At 40.8% G+C, this 14,885-nt stretch overlaps 1 protein-coding gene across 9 annotated transcripts in view; it reads right to left on the bottom strand.

Moving 5' to 3' along the window:
• Positions 1 to 14,885, bottom strand: part of NLGN1 (neuroligin 1) — a 375,670-nt gene that overhangs the window by 292,477 nt on the left and 68,308 nt on the right. For 2 of the 9 annotated variants that reach the window (XM_080604255.1, XM_080604257.1), the window contains exons 1-2: positions 13,463 to 14,205; positions 1,512 to 2,317 (exon numbers count right to left, since the gene is read on the bottom strand). In XM_080604255.1, coding sequence (XP_080460381.1) covers positions 1,512 to 2,004 — 493 coding nt within the window. In that variant the 5' untranslated portion in view covers positions 2,005 to 2,317; positions 13,463 to 14,205. Of the gene's footprint in view, positions 1 to 1,010; positions 1,071 to 1,511; positions 2,318 to 13,462; positions 14,207 to 14,885 lie in introns of those variants that run through there. The other 7 variants (XM_080604253.1, XM_080604256.1, XM_080604252.1 and 4 more) reach the window with 6 other exon arrangements.

Here is a 14,885-nt window from a genome sequence, read left to right as displayed (position 1 = left end):
TTAAAAATATGGATTCCAGATAATAGATAATTGTATATTTCCACTGTTCTGTTTACCCTAAGTGCTCTAAGTTCAAATGGAGTCCAATTGTTACACAGCACATTATTAGAGATATAATAAAGAAAAATAACTTGTTACAAAACAAATGTGTACAGTAGTACAAAATTAGTACTTTAAAGTAGTTACCAAATACCTGCTTCAAAACAATACCAAAATCCACACCTTCTATGTCACGTATCAATTGCTTTGGGAATTTGCAAATGTCCACAAAGAAATCTGCAAATTCTCCCATGGTAATACTAAAACGGTAGAAGCCAAGTTTCCAAAGCTTCCAGAGCAGCCTAGTTTCCAAAGTATCCTGTCACAATATTTCAACATTTCTCTTCATCCCTATTAAGAGACTTTCACTTTTACAAAGAGAGCCGTAATCACAAAATACAGGAAATCAGCACTCACTTTTCGAAATGTGTAAAGGAACAGAAGTGCTTCACAAAAACGTTCCAGGAAAGTTAACGCTGGTCCAAGAAAATAGAGTGCATCAGGTAGGAAGTCAATGCGGATTTTCAGTTCTGCTTTGCTACGATTCCTAATAGCCGTTTTGTAACACCACTGGGTTATAGACCTGTGGAGTTGGGTCACCAACTTCAGTGGCCCCCAGGCATGAGAGCCACCTCCAGTGCATGCATATACAACATAAGGTGTCAACGTATGAGGGACAGACACTCCTCTAAACCATGAGGCCAAGACAGAGAAGCTGCCAATAGGGTCAGCTTAAGACAGTGAAAGAGAGATGATCAGTGCAACTGAGTTTAGGCTTTACAAATGTTATCTTCTCATCAGCTTTACACGGTCCTCTCTTTAAATACTTTTCTGGCTTTGTTAGGACAAATAGCCCCTAACTGTTCACGTCATAGCGTCAGCAAATCAGCCTCTTTCAGCTGCATTATATGTTCTTCCTTTGCAAGGTTTCGATTTTTCCCCCATTTTTTTTTTGTCCACTTTATACATACCTCCTTTTCTACAAATTTTCTTGCCGGGTTTTCTGGCACATTCCTTGGATATTCTTTTGACTGAAAAATGAATAGAAGACTAGAAAATAACATGGAGCTCCGTCACAGACAGTAGGAGCATGCAACACCACTATCTAACTTAAATATGACCTGCTTTATTAGGTGCGGAAGAATCTCAACCTCTTGTGCCTGCACATGCAATGGATAAGATGTTGATGCATCTTCCCAGAAGTCAGTGGGTGGCAATGAGAATTAGGTACCAACTTTGACCTAAAAATACACGTGCTGTGGGAGAAAAAAAAACAACGAGTGTAGACAGAAAATTTTAAAAAAATAATAAAAGGACAGATGCATACAAAGAAAAGCAGCATGCATACATGTAATATGCTGGCATGCAAACAAAGAAAGCCATGCACGCTAACGGTACACATGAATTAATATTGTTAGAACGTAGAACAGGAAAATAAAAAGATCTCCCTGTTTCGCCTGTTGTTAACTCACCATCCTCAGTTGGGACATAGATATTTAAATAGAGGCAGTCTTCATTCTGATCTTGTACATAGGTGGAAACTACATCCAAGTTATTAGTAAACCACACGGGAAGCATGACTTCAGGCAACCTGCCTTCTATAATGTTCTGGGGACACACTGGAGCAAACTGAGTGGTATTTTTGATATCTGCCCAGGGAGACGGAGGCTCAGGAGGTTGGAAGCGGCGCTCCCCTGTTGGAGGGGCAGCATACGGAACCCCAAGAAACTGAATAACAGGCCCCAAAATTTCATTATTTAGTTCCTTCTTAATCCCTCTTATCTTGCCAAAGTTGGTGGTCACCACTGGGTTGGTATCATCCAATTTTTGGGAGGACACAGCTGCAGCGTGAAGCAAAAATCCAAGTATAGAGAAAGCAAAAGTGGCATTCAATCCCATGTGTAACAGGCGGACTATCATCGCTCTCCATACACAGTTCAGCCACATGGATCTTGGAAAGGCCATGGTCCCACATTAGTTGTGTGACTACAATGAAGCAATCTTATTTGTATCCACTGGTGTAAAAAGAGGGCAACCAAAGGAAACAGATCAAGTTTCCTAAAGAGGAGCCTGTCAGAAAAATCTCAAAAGGCTTTTCATGCGGTAAGTATCTTCCATTGATTTCACACTTATTGAAGCTGCATCTTCACTCAGCACTATTTATCAGACTACATCCTATTGACAATTCTGTTTTCCATAGCAGCAATATGAAGAGAGCGGCCATTTACTGCAGAATCCCCTCTTATAAATCAAATCCAGTTAGCCGCAGGTCTATATCCTGGAGAAAATGAAAATAAATCATTAGTATGAAAGAGCTAATATGAGCAGAGTGATAACTAGGTGTTTCACAAGTTATGTGCATACATTAATAGCTGCTAGAGTCGTGTAAGTAAAATTGCACTAGTTTATGGTACCATGAGATGGCGGGTGAAGCACTGATTACTGGATTATCTATAATGTCACCTGCTGAATTTACAGAGGTTTTTCAGAAGAAACAGGTCTGACAGAAAATGCATTTTTAAACTTCAACTTTTCAAGAACAAGCACTTTGCTGTCAGGCCCAATTAAATAAGTGTTTGCGTTAATATTTTATTTAAGTGAATCATCTTATAATCAATTTTCACCTTGTTTGCACAAGTTTAGTTATCAAAAAGAATGGAATTATTTTTTAAAGCAAAAGAGTGAAATTAAGATAGGCATACTGAAGACTCTAAGCATTTTATTTCACCAAAGGCAGATTAGAATACAAACATTTGTTTGCTTATTTTAAATACAACCTCTGATTCAAACATTAAGGCAACCACCATATTTTTATAAGAATAACATAAATTACCATACTTTCTATGGTATTTGTTTCCCCACAGTTTGCTGACAGCTAACGAAAAACACCTGAATTTTTGGCAGAGTGAAAGACTCACAACAGCAATGAAGGTCCACAATCTGCTCCCACTGAAGTAAATGGCAAACTCTGAATTTGCACAGAAGTATGATTGGACCTCAGCATTTAAAAAAAAAAAAATTATTTGGAAAAGGGTATCAACAGGCACTTGAGTGATGGAGCTGTATATCACAATTTTTACTTCAGACCAATCCTGTACTGCTTTTAAACTACTCACAAATGAAAACACACAATCAATGCACGCATTTCCTACCATCCAAAATTTACAATATAAACAATAAACATTCCCATAGGACAGTAGAAATCCATATACCCACCCGCATGCCGACTGAACAGTACCCTAGAAAAATAATCAGTTAGGATCAGGGACTGCATAATCTCAAATTCCAGATTCTATTTTCAACTGTGTTAGCTCAGAGGTTGTCACACAAGGCTGTGTTCCAGCACTTCTGAAAATTGCTCAGTGCATATCATTATATCTTCCATATTCATGTTAAACATATTTCTAACACGATTTACAATATTCTATTATTTAAAATGCAGCGTGATACACAACATAGCGGTGTAATTTTACGCTCCCTATTAAGCAGTGTGTAAAACACAAGAAATGTGTTTTGCTTTGCATAGGAAACATTTTAAACCACCTGCTTTTGAATAGCATTGGCAGCTTTAATGAGAATTGTTTTTTTATCATGTCTATACACATTGTAGAGAGAATTCAAAGGAACGGCTTGTCTAATAGTCAGACTACCCTGCAGTTTGGGTTATTAAAAAGGAGATTGTAAAAGCTATATAGGACAGCAGGAGATTTGGTTCATGTCTAGTGTTCCTTTAGCTCTGAACAATCTATCTCAGGAGGCAATAAGGAGATAGATGAAGCTTTTCCACAATTTTCTCTCTCCCTTTCTTTCTCTGCTAATTCTAACACCTTCACTGTGAAACTGCATTAACAAACAGCCTTATATCCTTCACTCTCCAGCTTCAAATTCTCAGTGTTTGCTGGAAGCACACCAATTTAGCTGCAGAAAATAATTCCCCAAAGTTAATGTACGTGTTTACATTTCGTTCAATAAACTTGCACACAGACTGGCATCAAGACAATTACCTCTCAGAAGATTGTTGCTTTGTTGCATTTCAAATTTTACAGGTAGTAGGATATCACTTGAGAAAAAGTAAAGACAGAGGACGTAGACACGTGCTGGAGCAGAAGGCACCTAGTACAACTCTGCTCTTCTGTGCCGATGTGCAGTCATGGAATAGTAGGTCATGGGAAGATGGACGCCTATTCCTCAGTCATGTTCCAAACCTCCATATATTTAACCTTTTCCATTACGTCTTAAAAACATGTATTTTTTATTTCTGTCACTCTGTGCTCTTTTTAAAACCCTGAGGTCTCTCCACTTGCAAATAGTGGGAACTGAATCTCAGCAGCTCTGCTGAGAAATGGCATGCTCTGGGGAAGGTCTGAGGAGAAACCGAATTCAACATAGATGTGCCCAGTAGTATCTTCATTTCAGGCTGCTGAGTTTTCCACAGCTGAATGTGGAAAATGACCAAGATGCTACTAACAATTCATCTAGCACTATCACCCTCAAAGTCTTAGACCTGTTTTCAAGTCAAAGACAATTTTGTAACACACTTTTGGTACCTAAAGTGGTAAGTTTTAACAACGATGTTGGAAATTGCATGAGTTAATCAGAACAGAGACATATTTCAGACTGCAAGACCGGGGCAACACTTCTTCCTTTAACTTATTCTAAAGTAAAATTATTATTTATGTAAATTCAAAGCAAATCATAGAGCTGGGCTATAGTTTTAAACTTGTCTATAATCTGTTTCTCTGTTTCAGCTGAACATCTCTGCTGTGATTGAAAGTTCTGTTTTGCCTTACACGAAGCAAGTTTTGCTCTAAGACAGAAATGAGACTAAACTGGTAAGACTAAAATGTTTGGCTATCCTGATTAATTAACTCTTGGGCACTAGCTAGCTTCGGCAAATAGATGTATAGGCTATACAGGGCAGTAAATTGTAAAGCACTTGCAGAGTTGGAATCAACAGATTTGCATTGTGTTTGTAACTTGAATTGTAGGCTTGTGTTTTTCCCCACAAGCTTTTCTTTCTCAATGATTAAGTAACAGTTTATTGCTGAGACTCAGAGAGGTCAGACATTCGAGCGTGTTGCTGGCTGCCCTGATGCTACATTATAAACACAAACTCATGCAAATCAGGAGACTGAGATTACTCAAATCTTTGGAGACTTTCATGCCAAAATTTTACATCCAGCACTAGGTGGAAAGGCAAAGCAGTGATGCCAGACTGGAGCATGTCAGTTGCTCAGCATCAATGTTGGACGAAGTTTTCCTTAGTCCTCCAGCAGATGATCTATACAGGACTTTCCTCTGGTATCTGGACTTCAAATGACTGATCAGGAATTGGTGGAGGCAGAAGCAATAAACAGGAGGAGGAATGATCAGGGAGATGGGCAGTAGAATAAACTAAAGAGTAATGATGATCAATTTGGGCCAAGGTATAAAGCTTCAGCATCAGAAAACTGGACCTGAGGAGGAGGAGAAGCATTTTCAGATTTTATTATTGTCTAGATGTGAGGATCACAATTGTTCCCTGTGGTAACGCAAATGAATTCTACTGTAAAAGGTATTTGATAAAGTCTTTCACGGTCTTTGGAACAGTCTATGCTATACAGAGGTTTTTTCTGTCATCCATTATTTTATTATCTTCCCTTCTGAATTTGAATTACTTTATAGCTCCGATGCTGAAATACTTTAGAGCAGCATTTAGTATGCCGGGGAGCGAACAGTCCAAGATAACTTCAGAGCACCTTTGCATTTCCAATGACACTGGGCATCCCACAACAGGTCGCATCTGCTGCTAACTGCGGCAGCCAAGCTCCTCTTTGTTACTCGTGCACAGAGCTTCAAATCTTAAGGGATGTCTTGAACTGAACCACCTGTCAATAGCTCCAACGGATTAATAAAACCTTCGGTGGGACCCAAGGCTTCTGGCCATATGCCAGGCATTATTACGATATCTTTACAGCACCGGCTGTTTTCTTTTAGCTGAAGATGTACTCCATGATTTGATATTCATGCTTAAAAATTCCTTTCCACTTCCATTTTGCCAGTAAATCCCAATTGCACAAGTATTCACAGAAAGTGATTGTAAGAGTTTTGAACGCCACATAATGCTGCTTCATCTCAAAACACAAATACAGTTTTGCAGAACCAACTACATTTGCATCCGTTTTTCCTTACAACAGTCTCTACTTAGGACTAAGAGCCCAAAGATGTTTCACGTCTCTAAAAGGAAATCTGTGTTCTAAAATAGGCTATAATCCCACACAGGAACATGGCCAGCGAAACAGAGCCATTAAAGGGACAACTCCAACCCAGGGTGAGCACCAGATCGGTGTGACAGACCAACTGTCAACACGATCGGGCAAATCCTCAAGAGATGCATCATGGAATTTCCTATCTCTTCTCTCCCATTTCAAGTTAGCAAAGGAAGCATTGTATCAAATACGGTACATTTTTTCTCTGTGTACCAGTAAAGATTTAGAAACAGACCCTGCTCTTGGGTACTTCCATTAATGCTTGGTGAAGAGATTTATATGTGGTTAGATCAGAAGATGAACTATTTGTGTTTTAAAAAGCAGGGGTATGCAGTAATAATAGAGGAGACTGCAACCCTGAATTGCACAGACCTTGGAAAGACACAGGTCTGGTTAGCTTCAGAAAGCAGCCACAAATCCAAACCTATTGAAATGCACAGCCTTTGCTGAGATTGCCAACAAAGGTACAAGACGTTATTCTGATGGGGTCACAGGCCCACCCCACATTAGTATGAGATTACAAGTGTTATGCTACATAGGTCCACAAACAACCCAGTAGTAAGGATTTCCAAACGCTTCAAGCTGTGCAAATATATCACTCACAGATCAGAGACTCTGATCCCTCAATGTGATTCTCACATTTGCCTCTATTTAACGTTACATTTTGTACACAAAACCTTCCAACCAAATTAGTAAAAAATATAAGTGTATATATATAAATACATTATTCAACACAGTGAAGCACAAATTAATGAAAAGTTGAATTAAACTGAGTTGATGATATAAGACCCATTTAAATTGTCATGTATTTTTCAGCTTCACTATATTTTTGTTCTTCCCCATTAGCAGGAATATTCACTAATGCTAACTCATTATTAATTAGTATTTTCATGATCAAAAGATCTCTTTAAATAATTTCTGCAACTTAGTTTGCCAAAATAGGAAGGCTTCTGATCATAATTTTCTATTAAGCTGTTTTTGAATCAGACAAATTAAACCTATGAGAAGAAGAGGGTCACTTAAGTCTTATCATCTTCCATTTACTCATATCAATAAATCATTTTCTTAAAATAGTTCTACTTCTTAGCTGAAGTAATTGTTTATATTACCAGAAGCTGGCCACAATTTTTTAATGTGGACTGTAACTGTCTGACATTTTGCACAGTAAGTAGGTAACGAAATGGTGATTTTACCCATAACAGAAAGAGTGGGTAACTCTGTCACTTATGTGTAAAGTTTTAGACAGCTAAGTAATACAGATTTAAATTAAAAATGACAGATGCACTGGCTTGGAATATAATGGGCACTGAAGTGAACCTTTATTCTTTTTAGCAGCTTATGGTTAACTCTTAAATGGACCACATTTATACTCACTTTTGAGCACTACAGCTATTCAGCTAAATGATCAGATGGCTATTGTGTTGATGACAGTAGTGTGCTTCAGGACATGAAGATTTTTTGACCTACTCTAGAAACTGAAGTGAACTCATCCTAGTCATAGGTCACACTGGAGAAAAAAAATATCCCAGATGTTTCCCATCTAAGATCTTCAATACTGAAATCTGTACACTGTATAAAGCCAAGTTAATTTAACTTTCTTTGATTAACACTTTATAAAACATACACACACTTCCCATCTGATCGTTCCAGCAGAGTATACCAGAACTCACACAAAGATCCCTGAAACTAGGTGTGCTTTTTCTGTCTCTTACAGGTGAAAAATTAAGTTCCAAAATTAGTAACAAAGTTCACTATCTGACCTATATTTATGGCCAACCCTTGGTTCACCAAGGTTAATCATATGAGAAACATAAGTTGGTTTTTGTTAACTACCTTTAATACAATTATAATACCAACAATAATGCTATCTTTAATGCAAGTTCATCACCTAAGGCAAGCTTTCACACCAGATTCAGAATAAAGATGCCACTTTTTATTTTCCTATACTGAGGCATTAGGAATTCATGATTAAAAAAGCTAAAATACAGTTAGTACCATTTCTCAACAGATAACTGAAAACAAAGATGCTTGAATGAGCTCAGATTTGTCTATGAATTGCTCATCTATCTGGATGCCATATAATAAAACTTTCAAACCATACAAAATCCTCGTAGAGTTGAATCAATAGCTAGCTCTTCAATATGATGAATTTAAATATATAAAAATAAAAAAAAACTTCCTTGTGGCAGAAAAAAAAAGAGCAAATGTTTATCTTACTCGATCAGATCCTGGTCTCAGCTCCATCAGTGTAATCGAGATCAAATTCCAGCTCATTATAAAAGCCACAGAGGTATAAATATAATTTGTTAATCACAAACCCAACATCTCTAACCCAAGTTCGAAAGTGCTCTTGAATGGTGTTACCATGCTTACAGAACTGTAGAGTGCACACTACATTTAGACTGCAATATTGGCATTATAGGGATCCATCAACTTGAGAATGCATTTCCTGTGATGTAGCATTCTGTACATCTGTGACTTTACTTGCATTTGTTCCAAAGTGAATTTCATGCTTAACTTGTTTTTCTTAATTAAACTTCCTTTAGCAGTTTCTAATATGTGCATTATTAAAACTCATTAGTCCCATTCATGCCTGCCTGTCATTTTTGGCTTCACATTCATGTATTGAAGTGCTCTGTTGTTCTATATAGGAAGCAAATTAAATAATAAATATGAGAACTTGAACGTTTTATGAGTGTCAGTATGAGAAAGTGGCTGCAAGGCCCATAAGGTTTCACACAAAAAAAGCATTACAGCTAAAGCTAACATGCTGACACATCTCTGATCTATAAAGTCTGCAGTAATGGTAGCAGTAAAGTGTTGTGCCATAGACGGGGAATTTTTCTCTCACACAAAATAGAAATAGGATATAGTACAGACTATATTTACTGTTGTAAAAAAATTTCAAATAAAATTTCCCAAAAGCTTAGAATATAACACCATTAAATGTCTGCAAAGATTTACTCTTTCCATCTGACTTCATGTGTAGCTCCTATTATTCAACTCCTTGTCCTGGTTTCATTTTCTACTACCATCTGTGAGAAAGGCGCTTCCTTAAGTTATGGACCTAGTCTCAGGTCTACTGTGGTCACGTCCTGGTCATGTTGACCATGACTCCAGTGACAGAAGTGCTTCCTAACCCAGCAGTGGGGCTGCATGGTGACTATTTCAGGGCTTGAGTTACTGCTCTGAAGAAAGAAAAGCTCCACCCCATGATGCCTGTTTTACACAGGTCTGAAGATGCCAAAACATTCATTATATTTATACAGTAGGGTTTCTCTGAAAGAAATAGTCAATCCCTCCTCATAAATATTTCTAACGCTATGTATCTATATAAAACTACTGGTTTCAAGAACATTTTTTTTGGAACTGGTTGATAGTGTTGGGAAGGGGAGAGTCGAAGAATGATTTGAAGTTCAGGTATCGAAGCAGAAAGCTTCAGAGAAGATGGAATTAAATAAAAGTACAAAATACACCATGACTGTATTCCCCTCATTAAATTCCCAGAACCAGTTCAACAAGTGGGTTAATGGAATCTCTGGGCAGGATGTGATTGAGTAGATTTAGACAATATATTTTTACATTGCCTTTTAAGTTCTCTGCTTGGTTAAGGGATATGAGTCACTTGAAATATAATATTTTAAAGTGTCCTTGATCATTTTTATGCTTTTACAAGCACGTGTTGCTAATTTCAAAGCATTAGATTCTCCTTTATAATGGTGCAGAAGACCTAACCAAGCATCAATGGAAAGTAACAGACTACCCAAAGGCAGCACTAAAACTGATTATGCAGAAAATGTTACAAGAACAAAACAGAAGAATTCCACAAACGGGGGTAAGGGAGCTCCAATTGCTTTTCTTTTAATGGCCTCATCTTTCATTTGCCCATAGCAGTGGAAAAAAACATTCTACACGGAGGTATGCAGGCCAGGACTTTACATGGACTGATCACCAAAAGGATATTTACAACAAGTGCAGTGTCCCCTGGTTTCACACAGATGGTGTCACTTTACACCACCAGCTTTTTTTTCCTTTTATTTTTTTTTTTTACCTGAACAGTGGCATGTAAGAGTAGGTGAGCAGGAAACCTTCAAGATGGTACTAAGTAGCCAACTAGTCACTTTTTATCTTTGGATAATACACGGCACATCATTAACTGGTGATTCATAATTATGAAAACAATGTCTGTTGGAAAACGTGGGGTCTTCAGAAGCAGGCGGAAACGTGCAGCTGAGTCACCAAGAAGTCAACATGATTTCTCCTTGTAATTCTGTAATTCAGTAGTCATTCTGGGGAATGTAATGTCATTATTTGTCATTAAAACTACAGGATGTGTTTCAATGTGCAATACTTGATGAAGTTTCCACATCAGCTTCTTTTTTTTTGGTATCCCCTCTGTCCACTCCCAGTTCCACATAAACTCTTCTGCAACAAGCAGAGGCATCCCCCTCTGATTGCATCCAGCCCTTCCTAAGGCAGAGCTCAGAAACAGGACTACTGTAATGGAAATATGCTTTTATAACAGCATTTATTTGTCAGTCAGGATCTATTTTTTGTCATTATCCATTATACTTACCATGGACGGCTATCTGGGACTAACCAGAAATTATGTTGTTTACAGGATCAGATTGATTACTGCCCATCTTTTATTAGGAGAAATACCCAAAGATTTCTCCTGAATCTCTGGCAAAATATTGTCTTTTCACTATTTGCTTTCAAAGAATGTCTCTCTTTTTGCCCTTCTTTTTCACTATTTAATTTTTAAACAGTTTCTTTTTCATGTGATTAAAAAAAACATAATAAATATGACAGCAAACAAATAATTCAAAGCTAGCCAAGGATCTGTAATACAGCTCCACGTCTCTATTAGAAAGGAATGTGTATTTGCTTTTAATAAAGAAAGGCATGCCAATCCATTACAAACTGAGACCATATCTAAGCCTCTGCTTTCTTCTCTTTTCCCCAGACTCCATTTGAACAATTAGAGTGGTTTGTGCTTGTGTGTATGCCAGTGGATATTAAATATGCAAACTGATAAAAAAATAAAACTACCACCATTACCATGTTCAAATCCTCCGTTCATTTGCAAATCAATTTATCTGCCTACAGCTCTGTCCCAGTCTTTAAATAACCCTCCTCAGCAGACTGCTCCACCTCCAGCCAAATAATCCAGAGGAAACCCACTTTGTTAAGGATGTTTAACTATCAACAGCTAGGATATTATCTTCTTACCCTACCATAGAAAAAGGGGTACGATAACCAAAGCAGTAGCAGGGTGACAGCCCTCCTGCTCACTTCTACACAACTCCCTGCCTTAAACAGCCTGAACATCCTCTGATGGCTTCGTTGCTACTTCAGTTAATCACAACACAGAGGTGTTCAGCCAAATCCTGCTTCCCAGTACACTTACTATGATTATCCCGAGCCTCATTTTTCTTCCTGCAGTCTGCATATGATTCACATGAAGGATACAGAATAAATGAGATTTTTCATATGTACCTAAGGACACCCTAATCATTTACTGCAAAGCTGCTTTTGCTACATAGCTGCAGTCTGTAGCTGTAGTCTAAGAAAACTGGTGTCATTTATCAAAAGTAACTAAGAAGTAGCCTTCTTCAACCCCGCATCATGCACAAGGGAAGGGAAATAAATAAATAAATAAAGGAAGGAAGGAAGGGAAGGGAAGGGAAAAAAAAAAAAAACACCCAAACAGTATTTCCAAACATGGCTACTTAGCATTTGGCTCCCCATCTGCAAATCCAATTTCAAAGATGCAAAAGTGGGCTGCGTCTTACAGCTGTTGAACCCACACAAGTCTCAGTGCAGTCAATGGGAATCAGTATCTCTGAAAATCAGGGCCCTGAGTAATGGGCTCTATTTTAAAATGTTCTTTTATATCATACAAAGGTCTTTCACTTGTCAGTGCCTGTAATAAAGCGCGTGCAATTTCGTAAGTATCCTTTACTTCAATTAAGCCAGCCCAGAGAAAAAGTAGAGAAGTTCCCAAAGCTCAGAGTGTTGCTCTTTCACCAGTGATAATCTGTAGATGCATCAGAAATGCTCCTACTGTAAAAACAAGCAAACTGGAAAAATAACCTAGGAATTCAGGGAGCCTAAAAAAGTTATTTTGAGCATTATTGCAAATACATGTTTTCAGATATATATTATCTCTGTGAATTTACCAGGGCAGCCTGGTCCTGCTAAGGTTCTGGGTAAATGCAAATATTGCCACAGTGAGAGCCAGTAGTAGAAAAAAATATCTCCTAAAACAATTTCTTGCACTTCTGCTGGGGAAAAAAAATGCTTCATTTCAAATTCACAGAACATCTAAATGTGCTAAAAACATTCTCTGATATTTATAGCATCTATAAGATATATTTCCATTTTTTACTAGTGGATTTTAATGCCATAGTTGTTAAAGCTAAACCAAGCTGGCCTTCCAGAAAGCAAAAGCAGTGTCAAACTAAAATGATATTCCTTAAAAAGGTCGGCAAATTTGCAGAAGAAAATGGCTTGTCCAGACTGTGGCACCTGCAGCAGCAGGAACGCAACGCTGAGACGAGGCTCTGTTTTGGTTTATTTCAACAATTATTTTAATACGATTGATCTGGAACCGCACGCATCCTTAGGATGCTCCGAGATAGCATCCTTTCTGCTGATTCCAAGGTAACTCTCTGGCTTTAATTATAAGTCAATTAATATTAAGTAATTTGACTGATTAATTTTAATTAAGCCTGCTGAAAATTGATTTTCCTTCAGCCAGGGGAGACGAGGCCAGCGCGGCGGCGGGGAAGGGGCGGGGGGCTCCAGCGCTCAGCCCCCGAGCGAGGGGACGGCGGCGGCGGGCAGGGCCCCCCCGGAGCCCCGGAGCTCGCCCCTCGCAGGAAAAGTTCGGGGGGGGGGGGGGGGGGGGGGGGCGGCTGCTGTGGGGCACGGGCGGCTGCAAATCGCCCTGCCACCACCGCTCCCACCCCCCAAAATATTAAAAATTAAATTTAAAAAGGGGGAAAAAAACCAAGGCACCGGACGTGCGCGCACACCCGCACTGCCGAGCGCCCCCGGGCTAAGCACCGCAGCCCTGCCCGGGGGCTCCGCACCCCCCCCCCCCCCCAGCCCCATCCCGGCCCCATCCCGGCTCGGGCTCGCCCCGCAGCCGGCAGCATCAAAGTATTTACCAGTTCACGGCCGCTTTCTGCAATCGCAGCTGAAAACTGTAATTCAGCTTCGCCTCCCCCGGCTCCCTGCGAGCCGCCGGGTGCCGGAGGTTTCCCAGTCGCGCCCCGGCCACTTCGCAACGAGCTGGATTTTTAGGTATTTTTCTCCCCTTTCCTCGGCTCGGGGCTGGAAATCCCCATCCGGATCGGAGCCTCATCCGCGCCGAGCCACCTCCATTTAAATCCGACCATCAGGCGAAGCAAGAGAAACGCTCAGACGCTACTTCTCCCCGGCTGCAAACAGGCAGATAATCCCACTAATCCAACAGCTCGCCCCCGGTCCGAAATTGCCCTCCAGGCGAATCCCATCCGCTTGCTGGCCGCCGGCTGGGCTCCGAGCCGCGCCGGTGCCCCGAGGGTGGTGGGTGAGTGTGAGTGTGAGTGCGATGGGAATGGGGTGTGAGTGTGCGTGCGGAGGGGAGGGGGTGCCGCTGATGGGGAGGGGGGGGCAAGCTTTTGGGTTAATCTGTTTTGGCTCCTGGATGGATGCGCGGCTCGCCGAAACCGCCGAGAAACCTGCTTTTTTTTTTTTTTTGGCCTTTTTTTTTTTTTTTCCTCCCCGTATTCCACGTTTCCACTCCGAATTGCTGCTGGATGAAAAATGGTACAAAGATACCCCCAGCGGCGGCGCGGCGAACAGCGCGGGCAGCCCCGGCCCCCGCGCTCCGCACCGCTCCGCACCGCCCCGGCTCCCCCCGGGGTCGGAGCGGCCGGAGCGCAGCAGCCTGGGCTCGGTGTGTGGGGGGAGCCCGATGCGGGGGGCTCCCCGCAGCCTCACGCTGCTGCTGCTGGCAGGGGACCGCAGCCGTGCCCCCCCAGCCCCCCCCCCGGGCGCTGCGCCCCCGCGGTGCAGCGCGCAGCGAGTTGCGCCCCGAGCAACGCCGGGGGCAGGCGGCCGGCAGCAGCGGTTGCTCCCGCTCCGGCTGCCACCGCACACAAACCACGCGAGTTCTGGGCTTTCGCACGCTGTTTCTCGGTTTTCTGTATTTTTGAAGCGCTTCTCGACGCTTAATTTTTATTTTTGAATTGAGGGAAGCAGCCCTGATCCTGGCCCGCGTGTCTTCTAGGATCGCGGCACGGAGGGAAAGTTGGCAAGGCAGAGTATGTGGGAGAAAGGAAGGCCAGATCAGAAGGGAAAGGAAAATAGTCCTTTGAATTCTGAAAGGTCTATTCATTTTTTAAGAACAGACACAACCACAAACTAAAAGATTATAAGCATCCTGAGTTAAGCCTCTTGGAGAGAGCTCATTAGCATCTCCTGTTATTTGCAGAGAGACTCCCCTTCACATTGTGCTAAAAACCTGTATTTTGTTGTGTTGACATCCACCTCGCTTTAAAATATTGACGCTAATCAAGCACAGCACACCCACTCCTGTATCCAAGC

Source organism: Anser brachyrhynchus, assembly GCF_964034855.1.
Source record: "Anser brachyrhynchus genome assembly, chromosome: 9".
NCBI classification, from domain to species: Eukaryota; Metazoa; Chordata; class Aves; order Anseriformes; family Anatidae; genus Anser; species Anser brachyrhynchus.
Note: the sequence above shows the minus strand (reverse complement) of the source record. Positions and strands in the feature narration are given on the sequence as shown.